The 14640-nt window shown below is 51.3% G+C and overlaps 1 protein-coding gene across 1 annotated transcript; it reads left to right on the forward strand.

Annotated features, from left to right (window-relative positions):
• Window positions 1-2030: 2030 nt before the first annotated feature.
• Window positions 2031-5538, forward strand: LOC100903157 (Golgi-associated plant pathogenesis-related protein 1). Its single transcript, XM_003739599.2, has 7 exons — window positions 2031-2140; window positions 3949-4021; window positions 4148-4255; window positions 4335-4448; window positions 4585-4711; window positions 4857-4936; window positions 5084-5538. Exons 2-7 carry the CDS (start codon window positions 3980-3982, stop codon window positions 5237-5239), a joined length of 627 nt encoding a protein of 208 aa, XP_003739647.1. The 5' UTR covers window positions 2031-2140; window positions 3949-3979; the 3' UTR covers window positions 5240-5538.
• Window positions 5539-14640: the final 9102 nt, after the last annotated feature.

Here is a 14640-nt window from a genome sequence, read left to right on the forward strand (position 1 = left end):
TTTCCGTCGGGCTCAGGAGTCTGCGTGCCCTGTGGAGACCGCGACCGCGCGCTTCTCTGAGAGCTGAGACATCCTTTCGTTTCGTCTCAAGTGAACAATAACGAGGTTTCGACTCGAAGAGCCTCTGTTTGCTTGGATCTCAGCAAGATCAATAAATCCGTATTCTCCAAGTTTGCGCTACCCGATGTGATGGCGAGCCAGCTCAAATCTTCTTTGCCGAAACCTTTAGTTTACTTCCATTAGTTCTCTCAAGATCATGCCGCGGTGGCTCTCGAATCCACGGATGATACGTGGTTCGGATCTGACGACTCACATCTCACTTATATTCAGCAACCCTTCCGCTATATATCGGAACTTCCGGCCTCGGACGCATGCTATTTTATCTTCCACGGTAGCACCAGCAAACAATAATCTATAGGCAAATCAAACTCAGGGTCTCAACCCGAGTACTAATCCGCTTTGCAGCGGTCTCAAGCTTCCTCCGTCAGGTCTTCCTATGCGCGTTGCCCGAGTTGGAGGGAGTGATCGCGAAAGTGCGTGACCGAATGAGCGGTATCATTCTCCTTATCGAAGGAAGCTGGCTGTCGCTTGACGATTCTCGCGGCTTAGTCATCGGTCTACGCAGTGACGTTTATATTCCACCGTGGGAGCAGCGTTCTGATGCCAGTAATGACGGCTTGCATGCATGTGGCGGATAGAATCCAAGACCCCTAGTTTCATAGGAAAACCGAATTTCATGACTGCTGAGGGAGGGAGCCCGAACCTCGGATATCTGCACAGACATTTTCCTCGCCAATCGACATGGATTGAGATGAAAAAGACTCGGGCAGACGAGCCCGATTTCAACGTCCCGGCAGAAGTACGGGCTTTGGCCGTATGAGTCCCCATTTAGTTTCGCTCTCAGAATCCGAGCCAGGGGAACTAGCGGAGTTCTGTTCGCAGCAGGACGAATTGTCATTTAGGGACAGAGCTACCCCGGTCCGGAGTCTCCGAGCTGGCGGACAAGAATCAGCAGGATAAGGAAAATTACAGTTTTCCGCGGAAAACGATGCTCAAGCGTTTCGCTCGAAATCAAATGTCCGTCATTGCTCGCTCGTAAATAGTCAAGCTAAACCTTTAAACATTCGTCGAAGGACCTCGGGAGAATGGAACCATGGTCGAGATGCATGCTCACCTTCGGAGTTCTTGTCTCGACATCCGGATCTTGTCATCTCATATCAAAGAGTATCATTTTCCGCGGAAAAAACTGTTTCCCACGCTTCCCCGTAAGTCTCTGTTCGTCAGCTTGAGAACATCGGATCGGTAGAAATTCTTCCTGGGATGATGAGTAGAGCCCCTATACGGACATTTCGTATGTATCGCATTCGCAGGAGCGGAGACCGACCATCAGATCCACGAATGAATTGTTTCCGTCGGCCCTTAATTTTTCCCGCAATAATAGGGCGTAAGGAGACTTTGAAGGAGAATACTGCCATAAATGGATGCTCATTCGAGCCTCGAAAATGTCCGAAATCGAGGAGCTCCATTGATGAGTCCTAGTGGTCACTTTGCCAAAAACCAAACTAGGCCGGCCATCTTGGTTCGCCTTTCATGCGCAAAAACTGAATGGAGCACCTATACGGAGCCTGCGACTCCGATCGGAGTGAGCCCCATGCCACGCGCGATTATCGCAAGCGTGAGATCAATATCTCCAAATATCTTCAGATTTCATCCAAAGCCGAACAAATCACTTTTTTCAGATCGAATGATTTCCAAGGCGAGATCTTGGAGCGTTGACCGTCCGAAGAACACTGCCTGTACTCTCAGTCAGAGCAGCACCAAATCTGCACGAGATCAAAGAAATGCGGACTGACCTCATACAACGTTGGGCCGGGCAATGCGAGATTTCTCCTCGATAGGGACGAACAGGGTTGCCGAGAGCCATAAATTCGTAATATCTCAAAGAATGGATTTCCCTCGCTCGAGAAGTGACGAATGCTAGCTCCGTGACTCTTTCCAGCGAGTGATAAATACGGCATTATTCGTGGCCCTCGATTCCGAGCCGATCATCGAGTTCGATCCATCTGGTGCCCGAGTCGATCCTATCGAGGATCCGAGACCGATCGAAGAAGTCTGAGCTATACCTCCATCCTTCATCCGAGTGAGTAGACTCTCTACTCGAGCCCTGTAGATTCGATTTCAAAGCTCGATTACTATTATTCCTGCGACAATCGCTGCCTTCTGATTTCGCCGCAATGCTCGAGAATTGATGTGGTGAATTATTATCGGGCTCAAATCTCGCGGCAAATCGTAACTGTGCGTTCCCCTGGGTTCCCGAGACATTCAACCTCGGAGAGTGTTCTAGAAATGGAAAACCTCGTGCTCTCCCGGATAAGAGACAGAGATCGATCATCGCATCGATCATCACCGATCGATCTAAAACTCCTGCATCCAAAGCTCTCCAAGGAAGACGTTCGATTTGGATCGATATTCTCGCAACGCTTTCCTAATCCACCGGCGGCCTGTAGTCTCAAGAAGATGGTGGATGTTATGTGACTGACAGAGGTGCCGTCAATCTCGACCGGAACCCACTCGACTGAATCTCTGATGCAATTCTGCGCCGGGTTCATGCTGGGCTTGCCGGAAAGACGCATGGTCATCAAAGGAACAATGCATGAAGCCCTAGAGTTGTGGGGCGAATCCCTCATCCCATCGGAACGAAATCTGATTTCTGAGCACCCCGAGATTTCTCTTCGCGACCGTCATAAGAGAATGCACTTACGTGTCTCAGCAATTCCGACTCTGAATCGTCTTTGCATTGATCATGCCCGAGCCCGTCGCTAAGCAAGACCCGGAACGTCGTGTTCGTTCCTCGATGAAGAAGGGGGTTCCAAATCATCTTCAGCATGTCGAATATCTGTGGTAGTGAACCACTAGACTGGAATGAATGCCCGCGATTTCGGAATATGGCCGTATGCCAAACACAAACAGCTTCTATTCGGTTTACGACTAGACCACGCTCCCTCATGACACATGTCGCTTGGAACAGAAAAGAGCATGAACGTTTTTTAACTCGCTCGCCGTGGATTATGCCTCAGTGTGAAAGTTCAGATCCAGCTCCGCTCGAGCCGTAACTCTCTCATCGTTCCCCGACTATTGCGGTGAGTTGGCTACAGCACCGACGCCGACTTCTCGAGGAGTAGTCTCTTTAAGGGTCGACTGTCCCCAAGATCCTCCTCGCTCGAGGGCACGATAACTCGATCCTCAATCGTGAATCTGCCTCGAGGAGCCTCACACAAGGACGAGCCTCTCCTGGATTGAAGAGACGCGTCGCTCTCCTGACCATTATCAGGATGGGTATGGGAAGTGGACCGAATTGAACTTTCCCACGACCGGCTCTTCTCCTCAAAATGAGACTCCCCGATCATTAGAGCCCTCGGCATCCGAACATGATGTTAGAGAAATCATTGAGTGTCCGAATATGTATCCCGGAAGTGTTCCCCCTAAAGGTGGAGACGCGCGTCCCGCGTGCAAAGACGGAATCCTGGGGCAGTTCTGAGAGGCGACTCTCTTGAGAAACGAAAAGCTGCGAAAGCAGTTTTCGAGGACCTGGCCGATCGTTTGGGGGGCGACCGTAAGCAGGCTCTCCACTTAAGCCGAAACGAAGGAACTCGAGGTCTCATTATGGTCACGCATCGTGTCTTTTGTTGCCGAAGAGAGGAAAAATTCGTAGCGGCCCGCGCAGGATCAATAACGCTGAGCCTCTGTACTTCATTGCTGAGTTGGGAATGAGGGAGTGCAAAATTTCGAATCTGCGTGCATTTAAAGATTTTTCATGAGATGGATGATGTTGATCAGACCTGCCGTCCTCCGCCTTGGGAGTTCGAGCCTGAGCGACGGAAAATTCGTCTCGAGACATTTGTACCTAGGTGTGCTCACTATGAGGAGTTTCGGATTTCGAATTTCCAGATTAATCGAGGGAGCGGATAACTTGTGAAATATGGCTGAGAGACGACAAACCTCTGTCATGACGGAGTACAAGGTATTCATCGATGAAACCATTCAGGACGATCAGTAGGTAGTTCATGTGGCGAGGTCCCATGGTACCTCGTCCCACGCGTGGGAAACAGGCAGACCTCTGTGGGCTGAATTTCCCGTTCTTATCAAGGATGGTATGAAGATCGTCACTACCACCACGATTGTGACGACGAGAGCTGATGCTCCGGATCGCGATGAGGCACTGGAGAAGCGCGCGGCTGTGCTCGACAGGAATAATGTGAGTGGAGAAATTTCGGGAAGAGCTCGATTAGCGGCTGCCCCATGCGTTCCGTCTGTCCGGACTATTTCCGTTCCAGATCGCCGATCCCTCGCCAGCGCCCCCGAAAGAAGATTTCCAGAAGAAGGCATTGGAGAGGCACAATCACTATCGGAGTAAGCATGGGGTTCCGCCTTTGGAATGGTGCTCGAAGGTACGCTTCTTCCCTCATCGACAACGTAGTATGCTGGGCCGTCGGATATTATTCTGGACTCGCAAATGAGACGTATATTAACTATGACGAATGAACTTTATTGAATTCCTCGGAAATGACTGATTTCCCTCCCCAGTGTGCGGCGAAAGCGCAGGCTCACGCAGATCACATGGCTCAGACGAACAATTTCTCTCACAGCACTGAAAAAGGTTTCGGAGAGAATTTGTTCAACTCTTCAAGCTCAAGAGGACCTGATATCAACGGTGGGTGCGATTCTCGTTCTCGCAGCCAGGAGCAGAAACGGAAATTATTTCGTGTAGAAGAAAGGAATCGAGGGGAACTACTTCTCGTGGACCAGGTGCTCCTTACTCAGGCTTAGAATTAAAACATCTCCCTCATTTTTCCTAGCCGACAAAGCAGTCGACTCCTGGTACAACGAAATCAGTGAGATGAAGTTTGGTCAACCGGCTCCGAGCAATTTCTCCCAGGTTAGCGTCATGCCACCCATTCCGACTGTTTTCGCTTTCCCACTGAACGATCGATGCACATGCCGTAGAGACTAAGCCCGGCGTAGGGGGGTTGGACAGGGAATCGACGGTATCGATGGGCTCGAACAAGGTACGATTCCGTTCCAGGTCGGACATTTCACTCAGGTCGTGTGGAAGGAAACCACCCACGTGGGCATGGCTTACGCGGTGAAAGGAAATTCGGTGTTCGTTGTGGCAAATTATTTGCCGCCCGGGAACTTTGTCGGCAAGTTCCATGAGAACGTGTTCCCGCCGAAGAACTAGAGAGGAGATGAATCGGTCCGCTCATGCCATATATCGTTATCCTGGAGCCAGGGGCGTCCGCAGGGGGCTATAGCCTCGAGTTCGTAATACCAAGGTATAGGGGCGGATCGCCATGTTGGAAATCAGCTTCACGCGAGGACCCGATCTAGCCCCCCCCCCCCCAACGAAGAATCCTGTGGTCTCCACTGCGAAGGGGTCGTGTCCCCGCTTTCACCACGGAAGAGTTCTTATAGCGAAGGGGCTCATGATGTGCTCCGGGATTTCTGTGTCAATAAAGCGCCGTCGATCTCCCACCATAATCTCTACTCGTGGGAAGTCCTTGTCGCAATCGAAGCGGCGCGGTGTCCATCATCTCTGTCCCTTCACCGAGACTATGTATATTCCCATGTACGATACTTTCGAATTGATTCTCGGAGCATTATGACACATGAGAGTTCCGCCGAGAGACGCGATAGAAGCTCGTGAAGCCCAGAGTAGCAGTATTCGACCCTCCCTCATGCGGATTTCCTTACGACTATGAGGCTCTACTTCGGGGTGCGACTTTTGTATACGGGCTAATGTCTCCACAGGAACCTGTGGGCAGTAAGGGCAGGGCGCAACCCGCGCAAGCATCAATGCCCTGGATGCACCTGGGCATGCAGAGTCATCACGGCTTTCAAGCTATGTTACAGGCCCCGCCATGGGAGGATCTCCCCGACACGATGGAAGTTTCTGTTTTTTTGGAAATCTTCACAGAGCTCCTCATTTCTGGGTTTCATGTCAATGGCCCTTTCGTAGTTACTAGAATGACCATGTTCTTTGTGTTCTGGGGACATTATCTCAGTGTCCCGCGCATGAGGGACTTATCAGGTCAGGCATCTCTGCATCGGAGTCTATGGGAACGGAAAAAATGTGGCCTGTTGGAAGCGATAGGTTCCTCATATGTATGCACAGGAGACTTCAGGATGATTGAGGAGTAGGTACCAAGGCCCTGGAGTGCCGACTGGAAGTGTTGCTCATTGCTTCGCTCCGGCGAGCTCTGGGCTAGCTGTATCCCCGACCGCCGCTGGAGATTTTCGAAGCATCCAAGATTACTAGCAAGCTAAGTGCTCCGGCGTCCATTGACCAACGGATAGGTTCTCCAGGACTGCGTGGACGACTCTGAGCAGAATGGGACCGCTGCTATAGCTGGATCCGAGCGAGGTAAGACAAATCCGCGGAATGGAAGAGGAGCATTACAAGGAGTCTGGGACAGCACCTCGACGAAAGCGATTGGATTCCGCTAGTTGTGCACTTGGGAGGAGAAAACAGCTGGACAAGCAAGGCTAGTGCTTAAAAAGTCTCCAATGATGCAACTTCCGCTAGAAGCTCGATGAAAGACGAAGCGACAATGCGTCGTCCGTTGTTCCTTCGAACTCGATTTAGCATTCCCCAGCGAGCCTTTTCTCAGGGTAATGGCCCTGACGACTCTCTTGTCCTGCCTTACGCGTAGAGATCATGAAGTGATTTCGGCTTGGAAATTGTCGGGAACGGGGGGCTGATAGGCCGTCAGCCCTCGGCGTACAGAGCGAGAGCAACCTGTATTTCCTGGCAATTTGAGTTTACTCTGCGGACTCAGTACCCGGGGTCAATCTAGAAAATTCTCGGCATGATCCAGGGTCTCGCAATGGAATGTTCCCGCGGTTCACCGATAACGGAGTCTCTCCCGGAACCTCCGTGGACGAATGGGCATACTCACGCTGACCATCCTCAGATGTCATGATTAAGTACGCTAGCTGGATGGGAGTTTTCAGACCTCTCAGCAAGTCGCGCATCACAACGTTCTCTTGACCCCACGTCGGAGGAGGGAGAATTACTCCCGCTCTCCCCGGGAGTTGCCAAGCCGGAAAGGCATCTCAACACCAATGGGAGGCGGACCTAAGGAGACGGCTCCGCACGAGAGCACTCAGCTTATGGTGGAACACGCGATGATCGAGCGTAAGGTAGCGCTCAGGTACCTACTCAGCGATCCCAAACGTCTCTGATACTGCATTGGCAGGCAATCTGAAATGGAACTACGGGAGACCGCTCATTTTGGAAGGTTCTCGCCTGGTGTGAAGCTCATCGATGGTCCCACGGACGCACGAGACATGGAATCTTTCATTCTTCCCAGATGTGCAAACCTCTGATAACATTTGCTCGGAAAATCTTAGAAGTGGAACCTTTCTCGGACTGAGACCACTTTCTCGTCCCAAGCCCAAGCTCGCACCTATCTCAATGATGACGGCGCATAGCGCGGAGGTCCTCCTAATACAACCACGCCTCCCTCTCCTCCACTATAGGCGTCATTCATCACTTGGATTTTCCGAGGGTACCGGATCGACCGCGATTCTGAATCCCGCATTCTCGAACTCGACCCGATAGGGACATTCACAATCGATCATTATCAAATCGTCCAGAGCGGTGGACTCGAAAGTTCCATCCTACATTTCCGATTTGGATAGCTATCAGGTCTGGTCCGTGGAAACTCGGATACGTGGATTTCGGGAGCTTGTCGTCAGCCCCTCTGGTACAGCGCAGAAACGCTCGTCAACAGCCGCAATGGATGCGGTAGCAGGAGGCTCTGTGTTCCCTCCCATATCAAAACGGCACCCTTCGGTGATGCTGTATTCGGGGGCTCGTCTCCGAAATTCGCGAATATCCACCTCACCCTAGCAAACTTCTCTAGGTTCGCGGAAGACATTGCCAAGGTCATCAAGAGGATCGATGTCCACGCGACCCGAACTCCCCGGAAACCTGTCCTTGAAACTTCACAGCCAGCGAGATGGGAGCAGGAGAGAGTCGTGAGAAAAGAGAAAAGTGGTGAAGATGGAAGGGAGACTCTGCTGTCCCATTCATTGGGATTTCTACTCACGCCTCGGAACTGCTCTCCTCGCGTACCGCGGATGTCATGAATCGGGGTCAAGATTGGAGCATCTCAGATCGATCATTCTTCGGCCGCAGGTTTCGCTCCTTCTTCCGTTGTCGTCTCAGAGTGATCACCGTGATGATCATCGTGGTCCTTGTGACCATGATCCTTACGGTCGCGGTTCCTATGCTCAAGCCTCCTCTTGAGCATTCTCGCCTCCAAATCGGCGAGACATTTTTCAAAAGCTTCAAGCTTGTCCTTGTCGGTCTCCTCTATGGCCTTCTTGCTCTCATCGGTGGTTTGCTTCATGCGCTTCGCGAAGTCCTTCTCCGGATTCGATCTCATGGCCAGGATTATTTGCTTCAGCTTGGCCACCCCCTCCGGACTAACTCCAGTGGTGTTCGCGCACACCATCACGGGCATTCTGTTGTGGATTTTTTCCTCATGAGTGAGCATGCAAGCGTCGTAGGCTTCAAACTGGAAACGGAAAAATATTAGTCGGACGCGACTTCGTGAAAAATTGGAATTCCCTCCCCAAACTTTCCTACTTCGCCGTTTCTGCTCGTAAAAGAGCGCTGGGGAATCGACGATTCTCTTCCCGGAATGCTGCACAAAAACAATTAGGAGAACAAAGCTCCAACGAAGTGTTCGAATATCATTAAGGTCCGGACAAACCTTATCGGCTTCGGCCTCCTTCACGATCGCGTTCAAAGCGTCCCGTGCTCTCAGCGGGTGGAGTCTTTCTCTCATCTTCTTCTGATCCGGAACATCTTTCAGACTGGGTCTCACGGCCTCCCTCATTTTTGTGATCGTGTCATTACTCAGTCCAGCGGTCCTGCCACAGTCTTCGTACTGTTTGAAGAAATGAGAGTGAGGCAAGTGAAAATGATGTCCACAAGCCACTCCAGCGACAGCGAAACTCACAGAGATCGCGCTCAAAATAAGTTTCACCATGGTTGTGAGCAACCTTCGTCATGTCGATTTGCTTTTAAACGAGGCACGGAAGGACGAGAACAGATGATTCGCGTGAACCTTTACCTAGTCGAGAAGTTTGCTCTGGGCCAAGCTGTATCAGCTTTCGGAATCTCTTTTTCTCGGTAACTTACATTGAACGTCTCACAGCTTGAAAATATTCTCTCATCGAGTTCCTATCGCGATTTCCGTTTTTTGAATGAAAACTCACTGATGAAGGCAGGCATAGAAAATGCCGAGCCATTGATCGTAGGGGAGAGCAGTCCTAAACAGTGGTCTCGAAACGTGTAGCTCGCGCTGGGAACATTTTCTGCGACAGAACCCGACGACCGACCTTCCATGTCGCCTTCCTCGTTGGCCTCGAGAGCTCGTTGCGATGTGTGAGCGAAACAACCAGTTCATTCGCGGCACAAATGTGTGAAACATTGTGCGAGAATTCCTCTCGCGATTAGCCACCACAGTCTAGGAGCGAAAGACGAGAGATTCCAATCGAGTTTCCCCTCGGCTGTCGAAGGTGGCCAATCCAAGAAGTCTGGTTCGCGGATCGCGAAGCCGGCGATGCACATTTAGTATTCGCACGCACAGCTAGCAAAAAGGGAAGTTACGGCTTGGGCCCTGGAAAAAGGTCCGGAAAGATTCACGTCACGTACTCCCTTCACAAAACACCTTGAACGAGGGTTCGTTCTCGCAAGAAACTTCTCACTTCCCGCGAGCGCTGGGGTAGTTCACCCGATTGGGAGAATAAATTCCCCTCACTAAGAAATGAGTAGATTAAAATGGGAGGCAAGTTGTCAACGTGAGACTGATGATCAGCGTCCTGAGATTGAGCGTTGGGAGGAGCACGAAGACGTCTAGTTCATACCTCATCTCTCTTCCTCCAATGGATATTCGTGACTGAAGGGGTCACGCCGATACCGATATCGATGAAGACCTCGGAAATACACCTATAATAATAAGTAGTAAGCATCCCCGCTCCGCCTACGATCGAGGTGCTCGACCCTCTCGACACAGAGTAGTTCCTTGATCTTATCTCCCTTGTCACCAGAATATATTTATTCATTGGGGCTCACACGAAGCTTTTGGAAGACGTCAGGTTGGGCATCATGAATGGCGGAACACCCACGGATGGACCTGCCGTCGACTGCTGCTCCCGGAAGTTATGGCAATGGTCGGTTAGATGCGATTGACACAAAGGACGAGATCGGTTGAGACCCAGATCCAAATTCACCCTCGGGTATCACCGCGCAGACTTCTCTCGCAACCTGAAGCAAAACAGCTACCCATAATGTTCATTTAGAAAATAGCATAAGTAATTCCAACAAAGGTAGTTCTCTCCAGCCTCGTGCCCCCTTCCGAAAAAGTCGAGACAAGAGGATCCCTTGGAAGCTCACCTCGCCGAGCGCGACTCGGCTCGCGATCTCGTCCGCTTTCGTAATTCACAGATCCATCCAGTGCTTTCCGTCTGGAAATGAATGCCACGCTCTCTATCGTCTCTTGCCGCGCAATTCCCCGGGACAAGTTTAGCATCCATTCTTCCTGGAGTGATTCCTGGAGAGATAAAGCCCATTCAGTTCCTCTAGATATGTTCTGATATTCTCTCTCGACGCGGATTCCCTTCACGGCCGATCCAGGGGAGCTCCGGTGGCTCGATCGGCCCTTCACCTCGCTCGCCCATGTTGAAGGAAGACCGAAGTACGATGACTCTCGTCACATTCTCGAGATATCGATCGTCATCCACCTCGATCGCTTCCTAAGTCACCATCTGCTCCCTTGGTGGATATCGTGTGTAATTTTCAATTGACCGAGACGGTAGCAGAAGGTCCACCCTCGCTGAACTTTGGCAAGGATAGGTACATAATGAATTTCCTTACCTTCATGATGTCATCGATCGCGCTATGTCTAGGGGTCGAGATCGGGAGATGGATCGTGCGTGTTTCCCGAGCGCGCAATCCCGGGCGCATTGACAACACTGAACATCGGAGCCATCATCTGCCCCGCAAAAGCGTTCATCAAGATGGGCGAGACCCCAGGTGAGCCACGGCATCGACAGCAGCGTCCGGAGGGAGCGGGGTATGGTTCTCACCTGGGGTGGATACGCCAAGTCGGCGATATCCTCTTTCAAGCGATTGAGGAATTATTGACTGCATCTCCGAAGCCTTTGCTCCCCTTCCGACAGACCTTCGCCCCAGACATGGTCCATCAATGTGTAGGAATACCGGGAGGACTATTTGAGGAACTCACTCTCAGCTCGAAGAACCTCTTGCGCTGTGGCCACGCCCGAAGCGATCATGAACACTCCGGACAGGAGCGCAAGCCACAGCGGTACGTGTCAAGAGCTTGAACAAGGAGTCACCGAGCTGCGCAGACCGTTCTGGAGACACAGTTTCCGAGCCACTTCACTCGAGTGGGATCATTGAACTCAGGTCGGAGCTTATGCTTACGCCGAAAGCGACGTCCTGAGAGCCCGAAATCGGTCCGGTGAGGATCAAAGCTCAATTGCTCGCAGCCCAGGTGTCTGTCGATCCTCGACGTTGTCCTTCAATCCTCGCCCCAATCGATGCAGTCCGAGTTCCGTTCTTGTTCAGTACACCCCGTGCTTCTGTATCGACTAACTCGGATCTGATGAGTTATATGTTCTAATCTTTACTCGCGTTGGCAAAAGTGCCACACCGTCTCCAGCAGAGAGGAATCGTCGGGACTGATTCATCTCTTTCCACCAACGTAGCGCTCCGGGGCATTGCAATTCCCTTTAGTAGTGGCGGGGTAATTATCCTCGACGCTCGGGGGTGGCAATCTGAAAATCAATTACAGACCTCAGTCGGACGCCCGACAATTATTGACCCACAACATTATTTCAACGGTCGATCGAGCGAAGACCGTGCCCTGAGTCCGTGGAAACTAAATCTGCGACGATTCCGCGGTCGAGATTCCCTCGAGACCCACGAACGTCCAGCGACAGAAGCGCTTACTAAACTTGGAAGGAGCTTAGAGCTCCCGTGACTCCTAAGGACGCATTGAGAGCGTTCCCGCCTAGGTCGTCACAGCTGCGGAGCTCGATCAATAAATGAGCACTAATGGAAGAAGTTCGATGTCTTGAATGAGAGCTGGGCGGTTGGGGGCCCAGTCTGCTTCAGGGGAGTCAGGCGCCAATAGACTCGCTGTTTCGAAGAGGACATATTCCGCATCTGCCAAGACTAGACGAACGCGGGGCGTCCAGATAGGGGATGTCATGCTTGAGAGGCTTGCATGAGCGTGAATAAGAATCATCTAGCAGTGCAGGCGCCCTCGAGAACCGCGGAAATCATCATCTGAGTGGATTTCTCCTCGGTCCGGAACGAGGCATGACAGCTCTTGGCCCTTTCAGCTCATTCAGGTGAAAGTGCCGGGCTGTGGATCCTTTCTCGCATGAGGAACCGATTCCTTAGCGGGAGAGAAATAAATTCATATGACCTCTGTTCAACATCTCACGCACCGCTTGGAGGAGGTGGTCGCGGTGGCTGAGGTATAGCCTGTAGCCGTTGTCCTGTTGAATCAAATCTCGCAGCCAATCAGAGAGATTGGGCTGAGAAGATTTCGAATTCCCTTATGGGGTCTCTGATAGAAGAAGATGATTCGAGATCAGCCGAACACGCGGCACATGGTCGATTGAAGCGTCCCATAGAAAATATCTCTGCTAGATAACCCAGGACGGGATGTCAGCGTGCAGCGATTGAACTTGAGTTCACTTGTGTCGAACAGGGTAGTCAGGATTTGTCAGGAAGAGTAGTTGATTATTATCGACTGCTTGGTCGGATTCTGGGAGGGCTCGAACCTGTTCAACAACAGTTTCGACTATCATTGTAGGAGCTGATTGCGCTCTCTTTGTACCGGAGGCCTTGAGAGCTGCGTAGAATATCGATGTAAGCTGCAGCAGTACCACCAAGGGCATCTACGCGCGCCCGGATCTAAAATTCACAGACATGCATTATGAACGAAAGAGGACGTTGAAACAGTTGATTGTGAATTGTGGAGCAGAGAATCCCGGCCGTCGATTAGTGATGTTCAATATTTCATCAGCTTGTTGGACAGCATCATCTTTGGTTGTGGCCTTTCCGCAATCGAGTTATAGCGCGCTCAGATCATGCGTCCCAGACGACCAGTCCGGTGAGTCCAATTGCGAGGAATATGATACGATCCCGGATTACCTGTTCGATGCCCTGATCAAGAGCGTCATTGCCTACGCTCTGTACGCTGCCAGCAGCGACTCGTGCCGCTTGGATAAGCTGTTTCAATCTGTGACTGGTTCAACTCTCACATTTTGATCGGGTGCTGCGGCTCATGGCATTTGACCTAATCTCCGTCGGTGGAGATATTTACTCCCGTGCTCAGTCGACGGTTCCAGTTTGATTCTCTCCTTGGTGAAAACCAGAAACGATTTTTCGTGGAATCTAAAGCTGGACCACGTAGACATTTTTCGACCCGCTTCGAATTCATTCTCAGAATTTCCATATTGAGACTAGTGATTCGGCAAAAAAAAAGTGTCGGCCCTGAGGGAAGTGCATGGCGGCCTCCGTTTTGAAAAACATATGATGCCTCCGGATATTACGGTGAATTCTTGTGTCATCCTCATGAAAGGTGTCGCCGGTCGAATGAGGACGCTTGATCTAAAAACGGGATCGAGTTTCGAGGCTGACACTCCAACAAGATGGATCGCCGCTGACAGCGGCTCGATGTGGGTGGGTAGGAGGAAATTTCCCGAGCCATAATGGACGGTTTCCACGAGACGGCGACGTGCGGCGAACGCAAGGAAGGCCTTGTATCATTCACCTGTGCTGGAGAGCCGAAGGATTCGTATTTTCGTTTTCACTGTCGGTACCTCCTCCTTTCAGCTGGGTCGGCGAGCAACATGATCTCTTCTAGCGGGAGCGGGAGGCTCGTTTTCTGCGCATCATCGCGTCGCTCTGCCGTGGAAGAATCCTCGAAAATTAGCTCGTCGGAGATAAGGCTTCGATTATCCCGCCAGAGCCTATCTTGAAAGAATCCTACTCAAGGAGACAACATGAACGAGAATCAGGAAATCTAAAACGACCGGCTTCATGGTATCCGAAATATTTCCTTCGGGATGGTGGGAGCATAACAAGACTTCGAGTAGCTCTAGGCATGAGTTTAGAGTCGTTAGACCGTATCGAGGTGATGACAGAATACCTGAATGATTTTGGGCTCGCATCACCTTCTACAACTGGACACTCTTCTTTCGAAACTTCAGCGGGCGTCGGAATTTGCGGAGAACGAGGACCCTAGCGGGCATACGGTCTCCCATAAGTCATAAGAGAGCAAAAGGCAATCACAAGGGAGAAGGGGAATATGACTGGCGAACACCCGGAGACAGCCGCCCCCGGAGCGCTCTGCGCCCCATGCAGGGGAATCCAAAGATCGCTCTGAGCCGAGTACACTCGAAGCTTTTCGCGAGGTAGGTGGGTACGAATGGGGCCAAAAGCTCATTTGAAAAAATTCGGTTTTATTGATTAAACAAGCTCAACTGTGAATGGTTTGATATGCGATGTCGCAGAAAGTAATGTAGGCA

This window comes from Galendromus occidentalis, unplaced genomic scaffold, assembly GCF_000255335.2.
Source record: "Galendromus occidentalis unplaced genomic scaffold, Mocc_1.1 scf7180000076574, whole genome shotgun sequence".
In the NCBI taxonomy this organism is placed as follows: Eukaryota; Metazoa; Arthropoda; class Arachnida; order Mesostigmata; family Phytoseiidae; genus Galendromus; species Galendromus occidentalis.

Coding starts and splice junctions, on each gene's coding strand:
- LOC100903157 (XM_003739599.2), top strand. CDS start 3,980: ATGGCTGAGAGACGACAAACCTCTGTCATGACGGAGTACAAG. Junction 4,256..4,334: donor CTGTGCTCGACAGGAATAAT/GTGAGTGGAGAA, acceptor TTTCCGTTCCAG/ATCGCCGATCCCTCGCCAGC. Junction 4,449..4,584: donor CTTTGGAATGGTGCTCGAAG/GTACGCTTCTTC, acceptor TTCCCTCCCCAG/TGTGCGGCGAAAGCGCAGGC.